The sequence below is a fragment of the Stegastes partitus genome, unplaced genomic scaffold (assembly GCF_000690725.1).
Source record: "Stegastes partitus isolate 25-593 unplaced genomic scaffold, Stegastes_partitus-1.0.2 Scaffold1074, whole genome shotgun sequence".
NCBI lineage: Eukaryota > Metazoa > Chordata > Actinopteri > Pomacentridae > Stegastes > Stegastes partitus.
The window spans coordinates 83616-102016 of record NW_007578805.1 but is presented as its reverse complement, the minus strand read 5'-3'; the positions used below and the strand labels follow the sequence as shown (position 1 = coordinate 102016).

Below are 18401 nucleotides of genomic sequence, written 5' to 3'. Positions count from 1 at the left end.
CCACCATCCGTCGTTGTTTGAGCCTAAGTGGACTTCATGGGAGACGACCAAGGAGGACACCGTTATTGAAAACACATCATATAAAAGCCAGACTGGAATTTACCAAACTGCATGTTGACAAGCTTCTGGGAGAACGTCCTCTGGACAGACGGGACCAAACTGGAACATTTTGGCTCATCAGCTCCATGTTCACAAACATGAAGCATATGAAGACCAGAACCCTGTCCCTACTGTGGAACATGGAGGAGGTTCTGGTATGTTCTGGTTCTGCTCTGCTGCATCTGGCTCAGGGTGTCTGAATCTGTGCAGGGTCCAATGAAACCTCAAGACTATCAAGGTGTTCTAGAGAGAAATGTGCTGCCCAGCGTCAGGAAGCTTGGTCTCAGTCGCAGGTCATGGGTCCTCCAACAGGATCATGACCCAGAACACACACAGCTAGAAACAGCCAAGACCGGCTCAGAGGAAACACTGGACTGTTCTGAAGTGGCTTCTATGAGCCCTGATCTAAATCCTATTGAACATCTATGGAAGGAGCTGAAACATGGCGTCTGGAGAAGGCATCCTTCAAACCTGAGACACCTGGATCAGTCTGCTCATGAGGAGTGGACCAGAACACCTGCTGAGAGGAGCACAAGTCTCATTGACAGCTAGAGAAATCGTTTGATCGCCTCAAAAGGTTGAGCAACAACATGTTAAGTGAAGGGTACCATCATTTTAATCCAGGCCTGTTTCATGAGTTTATTTTTTAAAATAATTCTGTTAAACCACGATTCAAAAGCAACGTCTGATTTTCATTGGGTCATTTTCATAGAATGTTTTTTATTATTACTTTTGTCAGATTCAAGTTATTTCTGTGACCGTTGTGGGTTTTTCTTTTATTAACCGAGGGCTACCAACTATTTGTCCACGTGTATGTATATATATATATATATATATATTTCCCTTTTTCTTCCTATAATTAAAAAAAGAAAAATAAGGGCAGTTACAAGCACTATAAAAACACTATGAACGAGTGTTAGTATCACATGTTATTTTGTCCTTAAGGTCTTAAATGTGAGCTTATATTTAAAATTTGAAACGGCACAAAAAATGATAATAATGGATCAGAATTAATGTTGTTGTTGATCATTGACATACCCCTGAATAAAAATATAAAAACAAAAAAACAAAAAAACAACAAGCAAACAATTTAGCACTTGGTATGTGAAAAAAATATTCTTTTGTTATTATTGACACAGAATAATAAACAATATCTTTATGGCAGTTTTATAATTAAGACGTTTTTGTCATTAAGGTCTGAAGTGTGCATTTAATAAAGGACACTGCATAAAAAACAATAATGAACCAAAATCAGTGCTGTTGCTTGTCATTGGCGTGCTTGTGATTGTGATATTAATATTCTTACTCTGCCTTTGTTCTTTTTCGGTTAATTTTTTTTTGTTTTTGTTTTTTTTTTGTCATATAAAAAACTGGGACATTATATAAACAAATTTATGTCCTTAAGTGTGCATTTAAGAAAAAAATTAAAACATTTAAGCTGCATAAAAATAATACATCAGAACCAATGTGGTTTCTAATAATCAATAACACCAGACTGTGATAATAAAAAGAAATCCAGGTAGCACTCATTACATGGAAAGTAACTCACTTTTAATGTTTTGTTTTTTTTTGGTTTGTTTGGGGTTTTTTTTACATATAAAAAAAATGACTTTTTAAAAAAAAATAAAGAAAAAAAAAGAAAAAATATTAAATTTAAACAGTCACAATATTTGGACAAATCTAGCTCAGTGAAAGTGAAAATGATATTTATATATATATATACACATTAGGGTTTTTTGTTGTTGTTGTTTTTGTTTCTACTTTGACATTTTTGTCCTTAATGTTCTGATTTTTTTTTTTTAAATATTGGATTAATTATTCCTCAGTCTGGTGCCATCCACGCTAATAAACCGTCTTTTCGTGTGTGCTTTTGCTGGATTTTGGAAGCTAAAACTTGATTTAATTCTCCCTGGGTGTAGTAGCACCACGGCAGGGACACACAGCCAACCGGGGTGCGGTCTCTCTACCGGGAGGTGCGGTCTCTCTACCGGGAGGTGCGGTCTTTCTACCGGGAGGTGCGGTCTCTCTACCGGGGGGCGCGGTCTGTCCTGTAGGCGAGGACGGAAGCGGAAACTCGGCCATCTCCTCGTCCAGCCAGGCTCCAGGCTCCAGCAGGTCAGTATCACTTCATCTGGCTGTTTATCGCGCTGTGTGGGCCACATTTCTCCACGGTTTGACCCGCGAACGTGTGTTTTGAACACGGTCCCGAGGCGGGAGGTGTCCGGGCTGGAGCTCATGGTGCTGCTTCAACTAGCAGCAGCTAGCAGGCTAACAGGGCTAGCATGCTAACAGAGCTAGCAGCTAATGTGTCCGGGCAGCAGTGGTAGCGAACACAGCTAGCGGCTAATGTGCCCTAGCAGCAGCAACAGCTAACAGAGCTAATAGAGCTAGCAGCTAATGTGTCCTAGCAGCAGCAGCAGCAGCAGCAAGTGATTTGTTTTATCAGTCAAACTGCAGGTAACCTTCACGTCCCTCTCCACTCCGGTCTGATTCGGTGTCGTAACGGGACCTACTCGCTCTGTCTGGCGGCAGTTTGACCGCTTATACTCGGCTAGCTACACCCTCCTGTCCCCCTGTTTATACTTCACCCAGACTTTACCCAGACCCTGCTGCCAAACTGTTCGCCAACTGTTTCCCTGAGCTCCGGTCAGAATGGCAGAGTTGTGAGCCCGGTGGCTAACGGGAGCTAGCAGCTCCTGGTGACAGCCACCGTAAGTTGGCTAACTGGGCTTTAATAACACTTACAGACTTTGTGAGTCGTTTTGACGCTGCTGTGTGACACCTGACTGAGTTGCTGCTCGGCTAGCTCGCTGGTAACTGGGTGTTTGCCCGCTAAGGGTAGGTGTGTCGGAGGGGGTGAAAGGCTGCGTTTATCCGGCCGGTTGTGAACGTTATCTGGGTGGAGGTAACTTCTCCATCAGCTGCTTCCCAGTGATAGCAGGAGCATGTTAGCTTAGAGTTTCAAATCCTGACAGAAACCAGGTTGCCTCAGAAGGACAAACTTCACAGGTATTCTCAGGCATTCTCACACTGCTGGATGTGTAAATAATGGAGCATCTCATAGTAATCATCAGATTGTGGTGTTGGGTGGAGCGGAGCAGCGCCTCACTGGGAAGCAGATGGAAACAAAATGGAGACTGTGCTGCCACCACTTGCTTAATGATAGTTTGCAGCGAGACAAACCGAAGCAGAAACATGTCTGCACCAGAAAATGTTTGGGGAGATGAGGCGAACGCTGTTCCTCGGTGGGACCTGGAGGTGAGAGTTTAGCGTCTGGAGCTAACGTTGCCTTCAAGGATGTTCAGTGTTGCCCGGCAACAGTGTCCCCCACTTTGGGTGTCAGCATGACAACTAAGATTTTACCTGGTAGACATCAGCCGTGTTGGATGCTATCGGAGCTCTGATGAGTCGGTAAACTGTCAGATTACCAAAATAATCTGGACCCACGCCGGTTTAGACCAAGATCCCAGACGAACTCCTGAAGTTAGAGCCTGTCCTGAGCTAACTTTAGCTAGCTGCACAGTTAGCAGCAAGGTCAAGAGTTTGCATTCACATCAGATGAATGGAATACGTCAAGCTTAAGGTTTTAGCCACAAACCTGTTGAGCATCACTTCAGTAATCCCGCTGAATGAAACTGAGCACAAATTCATTTATTATTCTATAAGCATTTATTATGGAGAATATACAGCCATTAAAATTAATTTCACTTGAATTAAAATGTGTTTTCTGTGCATATTTTGTTATGGGACATGTCTGACCTGACTGCACTTCTTGAGTGTTACGTTTAAATAAAGTAAAAAAAACTCTAATGTGCAGCTGTCATGTTAGAATTAAAGGGTCGCTCAGCAGGAAAATATATATTAACTTACATGATTGTGCCAGTGTTCCTGTCCTGCATCATTTGCATGAGCAGAACATGATTGGTCAGTTTTGTGCAGCAGATGACGACCTGGTTACCAACCACGGCTGATAACCATCATATCTGTTATCTCTGATTGTCATCTCTTGTGTGTGATTGGAGAATTTGTCGATCGAGCTACGACAAAGACAGCCTGTCTATGTCAGACTGGCTTTGCGGTGCAGCCCTCTGGTTTTTGTGCGATTATGATGTTGGTCCAGATTATATGTGACGGTTTTCAGATCCGTCTGAAACCTCCTGAAGCTGCTCACAGACTCATCAGTAATATCAACCCTGTAACATGATTTTGGAATCTGTCAGCGTACAGCAACAGGTGATGCTTAGTCATTTCAACAGGTCATATCCGTGTCGTTGACATTTCGACTCCTGCTGTGCGTGATCTCCGTACAGCGGCTGTACGCGACGAACTGACTACGTGGGGACTGTTGCGTTTACAGCCATAAAACCCGATGATTTTCTCAGAGTCTGATAATGGAGGAGCCTGACATACTAAAGGCATGTTCTGTCCCTTATCAAAGATTAGTTGTCTGAACTTTGGTACGGAGCTTCAGGAGTCTCCGGACTCACTTTTGCAATGATTGCCCGATGTTTGGTTAAGCAACAGGTTTGTCTGACCTACAAATCTCTTATATGTGTCAGGTGGACTTAAAACAAGTCAAATGGGCACAACAGGTGCGTCTCCAGTAGAGCATATCCAACTCATGTTCAGATAGCTCCTCTGAAGTTGCTAACAAGTTCTTTTCATGTCATTCTTACTTTTGGTCAGTCCACAGACTTCTTTCTTTGCATTAAAACTTTCATTTCATGTTTTGTGCAGTGGACTCACTGCTGTTGTGTCTAAATGCAACAACACCGTGTCTTAGTTTACTGCCGGTTGGAGGAACATGTTTGCACAGTGGCTGGAAGGAATCGATCATCTGATATTGCAAAGAAAGTTCATCATTTTTTGAGAGGCAGCTGTTGAAGGAGTTTTAAGATGAAGCTCATTTGTTGAACTAAAAGCTCCTCTTTGTTTTTTTTTCAACTGATGTGAGGATTATGTCTGTAATCTGCTTAATTAGGAGGCAGAATAATGACAAACAACTTGTAAACACAACGACGGTGAGTCTGTAGGCGACTTCTCGGGAAAGTTTCTGATTTATCGCCCTCCTTCACCGTTTTGTGTGATGCAGCATCCGTTTGGTGAGAAAACGCAGATCGTGGAAGTGAAAGGATGCAACCGGTCAGCAACACCGACTCGGCCTGCTGCGTAAGCAATCAAACAGAAACAAAGCTCAGGAGGTGCTGAGGGATCTGCCGTAGCATTGTGCCACAGATGATGATGATGAGCCTCTGACAGACGGGACTCGGTGATGTTTAAGACACATCGAGAACCGCTGTGACACAACGGAGACCGGCGCTGTTGCAGCAGAGGAGGATTTCCCCACTCGTCAGTCGGAGAGTTTTTGCTCATAATGTGCTCTTGTTTTGTTTTTTTCACTCGGCGCCTCGTTGATGTCGTTGCGGTTCACTGTGGTATCCCAGCTGTACGATCCCAAACACTCCTACATGTGTTTATTAGTGTCAGGCTGAATGATTTGGGGAAAATGCGTGATATTTTTAAAAGTTTCAGTTCAATATTTATTGTGCAGTGTGACAGTTAAAACTTCTTCTATACTCTGATGCACAGATGCAGATACACATTTTAAATTAAATACGATATACACCCAAGTAATAGTAAGTATAATAAATATTTATTATTTAGTAGTTATGAATGCTACTTAAATCAATTATTACCATGAATATTTAACAGTGAGATTAATAATATATACATCAAGTAAATTATTTAAAGAACCTTTTTTTTTTTTCCCCAAATGGCATCGAGGATGAAGCCATAATTAAAACAAACAAACATACTTCCAGGAAGTAGTAAATAATGACAGGAGCAAACAGATGTTGAAACAGGTCAAATCGTAATAAGAAAAAATAAACGCTATTCTTAATTTCAACCTTTGCGATTTGCTAAAAAATCAAATAACTGTTCCGCTGTGGTTCAGATCTGTAGCTCGACCTGTTTCCTTTCAGCTCGGTTAGTTTTGACCTCTGAGGGAGTTTGTGCCTCTGCCGGCCTGCGACTCCGCACAAGATAAGCTGCCAGAGTTTCCGCGTACAGGACGCTCAGGAGTAAATAATTGTTCCTCGTCTGTTGGAGCCGAGGCCGTGGAGATACGTGGACCGTCTGCTGGTGTGTCTAAACAGTAACCTCGGCTGATGAGAGAACAGACCCAGTGACGGGAAACTCAGACATGATAAAGACACTGTTCACATCCAGCTGGAGTCGCTTCGATCCACCTGTTCTCATCACAACCTGCTGCTGCAGCTCATTAACTCGTTATTAATCTGTTTTTTATTTTCTGGATTATTCGATTTAGTTGTTTGGTGAAAAATGTGCATCAGAGTTTCCTCAAATGTCTTGTTTTGTCCAAATATGTTTGGTTTACTGTCACAGAGGAGAAAAGAAACCAGAAAATATTCACACTGAAGACGCTGCGATCACATTTATGTTTAAAACTGATCATTAAAATACAGATTAATGTCATAGTTGATCATTAATCGATTAGTTGTTGCAGTTTCGCCGTATTTAGGCTAAAAATTAAACTTTAATGTTGAATTCTTCCAGTAATAAACGCACAGAAATTGAAAGCAGTAGAAGCGTGCTGCACTTCGGAGCCTTTAAAATCCTCGTTTAATTTAAATTTAAAGAAAATTTGCGTCTTTTTTTGCTGGACCTGTATTTAAAAGACAAAGGCTGCAACTAGCCGTTAACCTGTTGAATATTTTGATTGATTAGGTGTTTGGTGTCTAAATAGTCAGAAAATGGTTAAAATAAAAATGTAAAGACATCATGTGATAAAAATGCAGCAATTTTCACCAAAGATCACTTTTGTTGTGTTGATATTTAAACAGAAAAGTGACACGTCTCAACACACAAAAAGGTAAAAATGTGTATGATGACAATAAAAAGCATTCATTTCTATTTATTTGCTCAAACGTTCATCACATATTCTCCTTTCAGCCTCTGAAACGGAAACGCACGACTGATCCGTCCACTTGTTGAACTTTTTCTCATCAGGTTTCCAATTTATCGCTCACTTGTTCGTTCTCAGAAGTTTCAAAAAAGTATAAAATATGTCAATCAGAGTTTCGTCAAGCCCAAGATAACCCAAATGTACTCAGTTTACTGTCATAGAGGAGCAGAAAATATTCACATTTAAGAAGCTGGAATCACCAAATTTAGCCTGATGATGAAAATAGTTGGCGAAAAGAATTGATCGATAAATCACTGCAGCTCAGATGTCCTCACGTGTTTCACTAATAACTGTGATTTTAGGTGAACTGTGGGGACGTTACAGCTAACAATAGTCTGAGATGAAGACGAAATGTTGTCGTGTAGGTGATGCAACGATAAGGAATGTTATTACCTGGAGTTAAATCAATAGAGACGCTTTGCTGGCAGCAGGACGCACGATTCAAAGTTCAGGTTCTGTTCAGGAGAACGGTGTTTGTTCAGCGTCGTTCATCTGATGCAAAGCTACGAGGTGCCCCAATGTTTTTAAAAGCAACTCGTGAATCGATCACTGAAGTAGAAGCAGAACCTCAACGTAGTGTTGCTGTTATTTTAATGGAGGGTCTACCTGCTGGTTCTGAAGAAATTTAACGCACATTCTTAAGAAACTGACTTTACCAAGTGCGATAAAGTGTCTGTCTGATGTGTTCAAGCGTCTCCGTGTGGATCAGCAACGGACCATGTGATCGCTGCTGCTGAATATCTGCTTTGTCCTTATTTAATAAATCAGGTTTACTGCCGCCGTGAGCTTCGGCCCGTTTGTGTGACATAAATCTCCGTCTTCCTCCACAGTTCTCATCTCCCTGCGTCGGTGGTTTTCGGGACCCGATGTTGCCACGGGGCGACCTGAGACGCAGCGCTCCATGAATGAGTGGCCGACACCGCCCAGAAGCTAAACGACAACTGAGAGGAAGGAGAGACCCTTATTCTGCGTCATTCTTGTGTAACAGGTGAGACCGCTGCCGCTGCCTTCGCTCCTCACGTGATTTAAGACCGATCTCCGGTTCGAGCTTTCACGCTCTCATTGTTCCTCTCAAGGTCTCCCACTCCTTCACTCACTCCTGCACACCTCCTCCCCAGCTCCTCATCTTCTCACCCGCTTCCTCTAGTGCCGTCTTTAATTCATGTGAAATTTATGGGGGGAAAAACAAAACACTCTCTGCCCTGTGTTTGTTGCATTAACCTGACTCAAAACCCTTCTCCTCCGTCCCTTCTTCAGATTTCAGCGGGACTCGACGGCCAGACCGTTGCCATGTCGACCTCATCGCTACGGCGACAAGTAAAGAACATCGTCCACAACTATTCAGAGGCTGAAATCAAGGTTGTGTCTCTCTCAGCTCATCTGCCTTTTTTCCCTTCAAGCATAGCTCATGTTTCTCTGCAGCACTGATGACATTACGCAGTCTGATAATCTAATATTCCCTTAAAGAACTTCCTCGCTCTTTCCTCCGCGAGTTAAATCTAATCGCGTCCCGACAGCTCGACGCGGGGTGATTAAAGCCGGTCTGTCGTTGTGCAGGTTCGAGAGGCGACGTCCAATGACCCGTGGGGCCCCAGCAGCTCGCTCATGTCGGAGATCGCCGACCTCACCTACAATGTCGTGGCCTTCTCGGAAATCATGAGCATGGTGTGGAAGCGCCTCAACGACCACGGCAAGAACTGGAGACACGTGTACAAGGTTTGTGCTGATGCTGGGGATAACTGAGAGTGAACAGTGTGAAAGTGCATAATAATCATGAGGCGGCTGCTGCAACAGGTGGAAGTTTCTGCTTCTCCGAGCAACTAAAAGACAAAAGCTTTAACTTTAACCGGTTCAGATATAACTGGAGAGATTTGCGTGGTTCCTTCCCACATTACAGGGCTCCAGACTGACTTTCTTATTTGGTCGCACCTCCCAAAACACCTCACTTGTTGAGCTTATCAATAGACGCTACAATTTACAGATGTTCCCTCAGTGGCTGCGGCGCTCAGACAGACGTGTGACGGAAAAATACTTTGAAAAGAGTCAAACTGGAGCATTGTAGCGTCAGATTTGTCCGAGATGAAACCGAGGGATGTGGAGCGGATGCAGGTGTCGCTCCACGTCTCGTGAGATGATGTTAAGTGTAGATACACCCGTCCACCAAGTTATGGAAATGCTACTGTCGGCCACTTGGTAGCTGTCATCAAGCACTCGCACAGTTGACATTTCAACTTGCACGCTCTTAAAAAATAGTCGCAAGAGATGAGCTTGTGAGGTGAGCGACACGAAGTAGGAGAAGGGGATTTTTTGGCTTTATTAGCTAGGACAGAGAGAGAGAGAGAGGAAACTGGGGGAAGGACCTGCAGCAAAGGGTCATGAGCGGGACTCGAATCCACGACCGCTGTAGTCCCTATACGTAGGACGGCAGCTCAACCAGGTGAGCTACAGCGGCGCCCCGATTCTCCGTCCAAAATCCATCTCCACCCACACATACCTGTACTTTCCTGGACGTGGTGGTTGAAAGTGGTACTTTTTGTTCCTCGTCGGCCTCTCCCCTCCTGACGCACGAAACTACGACGGAACCGCTGCTGCTTATTTAAATATGCAAAACGAGAGACGGGAGGAGACTGTTGAAGAGGAGGTGAGGAGATCCACCGTGTGTCTGTGCTAAGGCCCAAAACGAAACTAATGTCCGACTGCTGTGTTTAAATCTGAAATGGGCACCGCTCGTATAAAACAGCTTGTTCAACTTGTGCAAGTCTGATGTTAGAATTCACTCTTGACCAGCTGAGAAAGTTGGATGAACTGATGATGATCTGAAACCAGGCTGTCCGTCCAGCTGTTTGAATATCTAGTAGGTGAGTTTGACCGTCAGTCAAGGCTTCAGACATCAGCGACATCATTCTGAGCAGAGGTCATGTTAATCCAGTTGAGTCAGAAGAACAGAGGTTTCACAGCTCGTCGCTCTGATTTATGTGACGCTCACGAGAGCGTTTGGTTGTTTTGTGACTCTTTGCTGCCGTTTGTGGCTTCTTTTTTTTTTTTTTTATCGCTTTGTGGTCAGTTTTTGCTCTTTGCAGTTGTTTTGTGGCTGTTTTTCGTCTCTGTGTTTTGTTTTGTGGTGAAATTTCCTAAAACTTGCTCCTCAGCTGCTCTGCCAGGCAGATAAAACAGCTGCACTCTGATTTCACACATCTGTATTCACATTCTGAGGAGGCAGAGGTCCATTTTGAGACTGTACAACATGAACCACAGACCGGTGGCGGTTTGTGTCTCTTTGCGGTTGTTCTTTGGAGATTTGAAAAGTTGGTTTTGCCTGATTAATTCTGAATATGTGCGGTACACATGCGGCGTAACTGTTAATGTTGTCACAAGGCGGTGTATGAAATCACTCCCTGTGTTGCGCAATATTTGTGTTCCTTCCACATTTCTGTTAACCGTTTGATGACCACCTCAAACACAAGCCTGGTGTCCATCTTCTGCTCCACTCATCGTGTCATAAAGATTACAGGTTACGCTCGGCCAAATCCTGATTTACTGCAAACTGTAAAGAGACTGGTGTTCAGGAGTAGAGGGAGTGATTTCATTCACAGCACAAATATTAGCAGGTTTACGGGATGTAAACTTTTAGATTCCTCTCGACATTGTGAGTTTGTTTGATTCCCACTGAACTACCTGCTCATGTGCGTGGATGGTGGTTCTTTTTATTTCCTCCAGGCTATGACTCTTATGGAGTACCTGATCAAGACGGGTTCAGAACGTGTTGCCCAACAGTGCCGAGAGAACATCTACGCAGTCCAGACCCTCAAGGATTTCCAGTACATAGACAGGGACGGCAAAGACCAGGTACAAACGCACACCTGCCCACAGAGCTGAGCCCACAGCGGCTAAGGTCCAGACTCTGGAATGTGGACTCGCTCCGTCAAACGCTGGCGGTTCACTCAAGGTCGATTCACAGCTCTGACCTCTTGTGCAACCCCATAAAGCCATAAAAGCTTTATTGATTGTCGATAACCAAACTGTGCCAGGTTACGAGTTGTTACGCAAACAACAACAAAAAAGTTTTCAGTGCAACTCGCTGCGTCTAAAATTCATTACAAAGCGGGTAAATGTGTGTTTGTCTTTCTGCAGCGTTAGAACCGGTGCGGCCGGTAACCGTGCGCTTTATGTTTCCAGGGTGTGAATGTGAGAGAGAAAGCCAAACAGCTGGTGACGCTGCTGAAAGACGAGGAGAGACTAAGAGAGGAGAGAATCCACGCCCTCAAAACCAAAGAGAAGATGGCACAGACCTCCAGTGGTGAGGCGCTGACTTGTTTTTGCATCATTTTTCTTCACTGTGGTTCATTTTCACTCCAACATAAAGTCCTGCAGCTCCGTGGAAACAACCATAAAGAAGGAGAGAGAACTCAGAGATGTCTTCTGTCAGTAGGACACAGTTAGAATGATGGAAATAGGAGGGAAACGTGTAATTTATTTATTTTACAAAAGATGGAAAAAGTAGAAAACCTAAAATCGTAACAACATGGTGATGCTATGTACTATAGATTAAAATGACACCATTTATCGGCCAAAGACTGTAATAATAGGAAGAATCAAACAAACAATGATGTGATTTTGTGTAAATGTCATGATTTTAGGTTTAGTTTAGGTTATTTTAACGATGGAACGATTCCAGGTGAGTAGTTCAGGGACCAGCTCACGTTGTTTCTGCACGTATGACGCAGTAATATAATAACACTGATAATTTGAAAAGATACGTTTTTTTGGAATCGAAACTTGGAATCAACATGTCCAACTGTTTTCTAAGTCACCACAGGTGTTACCAACACTGTGGGAAAAGTGACTTTCAATAATAAATAACAGATTGTTTTAATTTCATTTGTGTGCACCTCCTGTCTGCTCTTCCCGCAGTTCAGCCAAAAAGTTTCTGACTTTTTGCCTCATCTCTGCTGGTCACAGCTGGGACAGGAATCTCTTTGCAGCTGCACAGAGCAGAATTTTAGATTTTTATGGAATCTAGTTTGTGTACGCGGTTTATTTTTGGCGAATTTTTTAAATGAGGCCTGTAGAATAAACCGATTTTGATGAAGATGTGGTGAAGGGGTTGGTTCTTGAACCATTTATTCTTTCTGTTTTTATGGTTTCTGGCGAATTTTTTGAGGTTTCGAGGGTCTCATAATGCAGTTTATTATCTCATTAGATTATTAATGCGCTTACACGAGTGTAAAAGTAGGATTTTACTGTTGTAGTGACTCAAACCTGCTACGACTCTGAGAGTCAGAATACAAGCGACACCCAGACTTGTTGTGTTTGAACGTATTGGACAAAGTGCTGAAACAGTCTGACTCTATGTGCGTCCGTCCCCCCTGCAGCCTCCTCGGCCCCCTCGGCGCCCAGCCTGGGGGGCAGCCTGTCCCTGGGCTCCCACTCCGGAGGGGCCGACCCCGAGCAGGCCTGGCCTCAGAGCTCCGGAGAGGAAGACCTGCAGCTCCAGCTGGCCCTAGCCATGAGCAAAGAAGAGGCCGAGCAGGTAACGCAGCCGCCCGCCGAGCCGCTCGCTGCTCTGAGCTCCAGCTAAGTTTACCTGATGCGGCGCTGGAGGCATGTTACAGATATGATGTGCTACATGCAGTAGCTCTGCTCTCACCTTGTAACCCCTGACCTCCCCCAGACTGGCAAGGACCCTCTGGAGGATGCAGAGCTCCGCTATGCACTCACACTCAGCAAAGAGATCCACCAAAAGGTCAGGGGCGGAGAGCGCCCAGCGGCTGCAGAGTCAACTATCTGTCTTTCTGTCAATTGGAATCTGTCGAACGCACATCGAGTCCTGATCAATGAACACAATGAATTTATGCTCATATTTGTCATTTTGCTCAAGATCCAACATTTGCATCAGACGGCAGTAATTCTGTCGAGATGATTTCTGCTCAGTGTCGCGTCCTTTTGTAACGTTTGCACTCATAAAACAAAAACACTTCAAATCCTCATCCAGACGTGTAAAACTGTGCAAACGTGAGCATCCAAAGAATCGATCGGCTGTAATTGAAGTGCATGGCATTGACAAATATTTACCATAATTGATTAAATTCAGCTCTAAGTGTCTTGTGAGCACTGATGATTCTTTCCGTTCTGATGGCATGCGTCTGTCTGCCGTGTCGATCTGTCTGACCCGCTCCACCTCCTTCTGCTGTTGAAACTTCCCCGTACTGTTCACTGAGTGTCAAACTTGTTCACCTGCAACATCCAAGTGGCTGCAGTCCTGCACCTGCTGCACCACTCGACTGGTTTGGTCTGTAGGCGTTCACTAGGGACGTACGAGTCGATCTGCGAGGCCTGGATTAGTTCTGTAAAGCTGTCATAGTTTAGTGGTTAACTTCCAGGTAAATGATTGAGGAGCTTTCGTTTAGCAAATGACGCAGGAACAGATGAAGCAGGTGAAACATTCACAGCATCTCAGATCATCTCAAATTTCTCCACATTTGATTTGCCTGAAATTTTTACAGCACAAGATATGGATAGTTGTGAAGTTTTAGAGCGATATATTAAATACTTTCTGAGATATTTTTATTTCTCTCACATTGAAATTTGAGGCTTTTTCAACAACAAATTCTCAGGAACTGTTGAACAAAAGTATTGGTAGATGGTCTGATCCAAGTAGACCAGAGTTGGATATTTCAGATTCTGAATGGACGACATGATGAGAAACATTTCAGGTTTTTATCTTCAGTAGTTCCTCAGATGTTGTCGTTCAAACAGCTGAAAAATGTCAACGTGAGGGAAAAAAAAAACCTGCTGAAAGTGAGGCGAAGTTATCTCAATGAGTGTTTGATATATGAAGATAAAGTTTCACAAACATCTTTACAAATGTCTATAATTGATGCTGGTCGAGCAGAAACACTGATGATCTAAGGTGGGATGAAGTGTCTCAGACTTCTCACCACAACAGTTCTCAGGTTTAGTTTATTTCACTTCTCATTGTTTACTCTGGGAACACAGAGTGTGTTGTAGGGATTTGGTGTTAATTATGCGGCCGGGACGATGATTGCAGGTTAGGTTTTCGGTTTCCGAGCCTGAATCCGTTGTTGTTGCTGCTGGAGGTTGTGTCTCCTGACGTGGGTGTGTGTGGTTGGCAGGAGGAGCGTCTGCGCCGAGGAGACGACCTGCGACTGCAGATGGCCATCGAGGAGAGCAAGAGGGAGAAAGCCAAACCAGAGGAGGTGTGTTGAGCGTAGACTTTAGTTAATGCACCGCTGTCTGCGTTTTCTTCTTCAGCTGTAGCGGACAAAGTTATGCGACGTCTGTTTCCTGTATAAGTACTTTACTGCTTATACTTCTATTCTAAGCCTGAGAAATTTAAGCAGTAAAAATACAAGATTAACATGAGTAGAAAAAATATGTCCTAAAAATATAAACATAAATGCAAAGTATGTGCATAACATATAAAAATACAAATACAGTCGTCCTCAGATGTGTTCATCTCCTTCCATTAAAGAAAAGACAAAACTCTCAACAGTCACTCAAACAACTAGGAACTGAAAAAGTAGTAATAAATAAAAATTTGCTAAATTATAATTTAGTGAAATGAGACGTTGCTTTTGAATTGTTGTTGAAAAGAATAATTTTAAAAAACAAAACTCTGGTGGACCAATGAGAGGCCTTTGCTGATGAGCAGTGGACCAATGAGAGGCCTTTGCTGATGAGCAGTGGTCCAGAACACCTGTCAACAGGTGCACAAGTCTGACTGAGAGTCACAGGAAACACCTGATGGCAGTGATTGGCTCAGAGGGTTGTTCAACTAAATATTAGTTCACATGTCCCATCAGGCTGGTTTTTTAAAAACATTTCTGTTGAACCATAATTCAAAAGCAACGTCATGATGTTCATTAAATTCATATCTGTTATTACTTTTGCCAATTTCATCTTATTTCAGTGACTGAAGCTGTTTGTTTCCTTCTTTAATGGGAGGATATGAACACATCTGATAAATGATAAGAGTTATAATCGTGTTACTGCACAGAGAAGTGGTTAAAAAGAAGGTGAATACAAACTGGATTCACCTTTTTATCCCCAGATCTGAGCCCCTTTAAGTTTTGAGAGACAGAACAGGAAAGGCCAACAGACTGTTACTGATCTCAATTGATCAGTCTGTGATCACCTAAATAATCCATATCCTTCCTCCCCCAGAGCGCTCTGATGGAGCTGACCGCCGTCGACCCCTGGGGGGCTCCTGCTGCTGCTGCTGTCGCCACCGTGGGCTCCGCGGGGCCCTCACCTCCACCCACAGTCCCCGCCCCCGCCGCCTCGGGCCCCTGGGGCTCGGCGCCCGCAGACCCGTGGGGCGTCGCGTCGCCCACGTCCCCCACGAGCTCCGACCCCTGGGGGGGAGGAGCCCCGCCCACCATAGCTCCTCCCCCGGACCCCTGGGGGGAGACGTCCAACAGAGTGAACAACGTGGACCCCTGGGGCAGTTCAGGTGAGCCGCAGGTGGTCGGTGCTGCAGCCAGTCGGGCGGCTGGAGGCTCCGCTTCAGGCCTCAGCTTCATTTCTCGCCTTCATTTCTGTCTGTGGGTTTCTGACCTTCATCCGTTCATGCTTTCAGCTTGTGTGAGGAAAGCAGCATGCTGTCCGTCCTCCCTCGTGTCTGAAGCCGACGTTTCTATCCTCTTGTTTCCACTCTGGGCTGACTGGGTCTGAGCGTCACAGAGCTGTGTCTCCTCTCGCCCTGTCATGCCTCTAATGTTTAAAGCTGCTGCTCTAATCTCTCCTTCACCTCCGCTGAGAGGCTAAAGGACAGAACGCTGCTGCTGCTGCTGCTGCTGTCGAACCAGCCCAGCCTGTTGTGTTAACCCCCCCCTCCCCTCGTCTGCTCCCCTCCCCTGTAGCTGTGACCCCCCCCAGCTCCGACCCCTGGGGCCCCCCGGTGCCGCCCAGCACTTCCTCCTCGGGGGGACCAGTAGACCCCTGGGCGAGCGACGGGCCGGCCTCTGAGCCAATCAGCTCCGACCTCTGGAGCGCCACCGCCAAACACACAAACGGCACAGGTACACTCACACAGGAAGCAGCACAGACGTACAAACACCAGGTAGCGACGCACACCTGTAGCCCTCTGAGCCCCGGCGCTGGTCCTCACCGAGGCTCGTTGGTAAAGTCCTGCAGCTCTGTGGACGCAGAACAACATGACGGAGGAGAGAGAACGTCTGTCAGTAGGTCGCAGTCAGAAAGCACTGAAAAAGATTTATTTTAAAAACTCAGAATGAAAGCATCCAACAAGCTGTAACACCATAAAATATATGACTCTACATACTAACGATAAAGAACGACAGGAATGTGAAAAAGGAAAAGCTAAACTTATCACTACTTAGAATCAGAAACAGATTTATTTCCAGGTGAAGTTCACACAACACGAGGAATTTGTTCTGGTGGGTTTAACAATAAATACAGAGTAAGACACAATGTGCACGACAAACATATAAAAACAGCTAAAAAAATAAAAGTAACTACCAATAAAAATGACTGTAGTTGTGCAGAACAGAAGCAAAAGATAATGTGGAGTGAAGAGTTAAAGTTAAATCTAGATCAGAACCATATTTACATGCAGATATATCGATATTTACATTTATACAGATAATCAGATGACTTCTTAGTTGCAAGAATCTGGTGCAAAAAAACTGTCAAAATTGCAGCAGTTTTTTTTTTTGTAAATCAGAATTATTTTGACTTGGATTTAGTTAATTTTCTGAACTGAAAACTCTGAATTTTTGTCTCGTGACCGTTGATCATAGCTGAACCACATAATTGGTCACACTGAGCAGCAGAATCGTTTATTTTTAGCAGAACATGATTAGTTTGAATCGTTTACCTGTGGCACTCTTTTTTTTTTTTTTTAACCTGAGATGTGTGAAGTAATGTTGGTGAAATCTCTACATGAAGCAGTTCATCTGGAAACTCAGAGCTCACAATTATATAGATCTATATTTGCTATAATGCTTTCTTCTTTTTTTTGAGAATTTTTTGGTGACACATGTGGAATAAAGAGATTTTCATTAAATATTATAATTTAAAACTCAACAACTGAGTATCTGGTTGCTATAAGTGGTTCATTCAAATGTTTTGTTTTTAAATAAACATCCAGATTCACTTGAAAACTGAATCCGTCGTGTAGAAGCAGTTTTGCTGAAGAGCTCAGATTTTTTGTTTTGTTTTTACAACATCACTTTTCTGCAACTTTACATTTTTGAAGACTTTTTAAATGAGACCTGCAGAATGACGAGATTCTGATGAAATATTCTAATTTAAAGCTCACGTTGGGTTGTGTCTCCTGTTTGTTTCCTGATGGAGCTGCTCGTCCTCACCCAGAACCTGTAGAACCTCCGTCTGTTTGTTCTGTTTTTACGGTCGTTTGCTGAATTTGCCTGTTTTGGGGCTCAGAGGGTGAAAGGATTCACACATTTATATATATTAGTGGATTTCAGCTGCATGAACACAACAGTTGTCTTGTCTTACATTCCATCCTCCTCTGGTTTGTGTCAGTATCGTGTTGTTCTTGTCATCAGACTTGTGTCGGTGTTCTTCACTGTTCCTCGGTTTCTCCTCCTGCAGGAGACCCGGAGCGGCGAGGCTCGTCGGCGGCCGGCTGCGACAGCACCGGATCCCCGGTGCCCTTCGACCTCTCGTCCCTCGGCTCGTCGCTTCCCGTTCGTAAAACTCCCGAGTCCTTCCTGGGGCCCAACGCCGCCCTGGTGGACCTGGACTCTCTGGTGTCGTCCAAACCCAAACCCAAGCAGCCGCCGCCTCCTTCCATCTCCTCCTCGTCAGCGCACAACCCCTTCCTCCAGAACACAGGTCAGCCGACAGCCCGACCACAGATCGACGTATCCGCTCTTATCTAATTAAACGTCTGAGCTGCAGCACGTAGCCAGCGCCGCTAATCACGAGTTCTAACGGGTTCTGACTCTGCAGGCTAAACATGTGTTCACTCACATGTGTTTTAAACAACTCAGAGAACATGTAGGAGGCCATGAGGAACCTTTCAAAGCTTTAGAAAGAAAACCTGGGGTGAAGTGAAGCTTCTGGTGAAACCTACTGTTCAGGAAACGTCCTTAAAGATTCAGGCGAGTTAGGAGTGACGTCATCGACCCAAACCGGAGAAAGTAAATCACAGACGAGTAAAGACGCCGAATGAATGAGTTCATTGTTTGGATGTGAAATCACTAGAAAGCAGGACGAGTCTCATGACTGCTGGTGTTTCTGGAGCTGCAACAAACAGACAAGAAGGAAAAATCAAAGTAGGTTCAGATTAATGGCTTTAAAAAAG

The 18401-nt window shown here is 44.2% G+C and overlaps 1 protein-coding gene across 2 annotated transcripts in view; it reads left to right on the top strand.

Annotated features, from left to right (window-relative positions):
* Positions 1–2137: 2137 nt before the first annotated feature.
* epn1a (epsin 1a) overlaps positions 2138–18401 on the top strand; it is an 18699-nt gene continuing 2435 nt past the window's right edge. Inside the window, exons 1-12 of one of the 2 annotated variants that reach the window (XM_008295750.1) lie at positions 2138–2214; positions 7918–8075; positions 8345–8446; positions 8645–8803; positions 10805–10933; positions 11264–11384; positions 12460–12617; positions 12759–12830; positions 14221–14304; positions 15272–15560; positions 15970–16128; positions 17687–17929. In XM_008295750.1, coding sequence (XP_008293972.1) covers positions 8378–8446; positions 8645–8803; positions 10805–10933; positions 11264–11384; positions 12460–12617; positions 12759–12830; positions 14221–14304; positions 15272–15560; positions 15970–16128; positions 17687–17929 — 1483 coding nt within the window. In that variant the 5' untranslated portion in view covers positions 2138–2214; positions 7918–8075; positions 8345–8377. The remainder of the gene's footprint in view (positions 2215–7917; positions 8076–8344; positions 8447–8644; positions 8804–10804; positions 10934–11263; positions 11385–12459; positions 12618–12758; positions 12831–14220; positions 14305–15271; positions 15561–15969; positions 16129–17686; positions 17930–18401) is intronic. The other variant, XM_008295751.1, reaches the window with a different exon arrangement.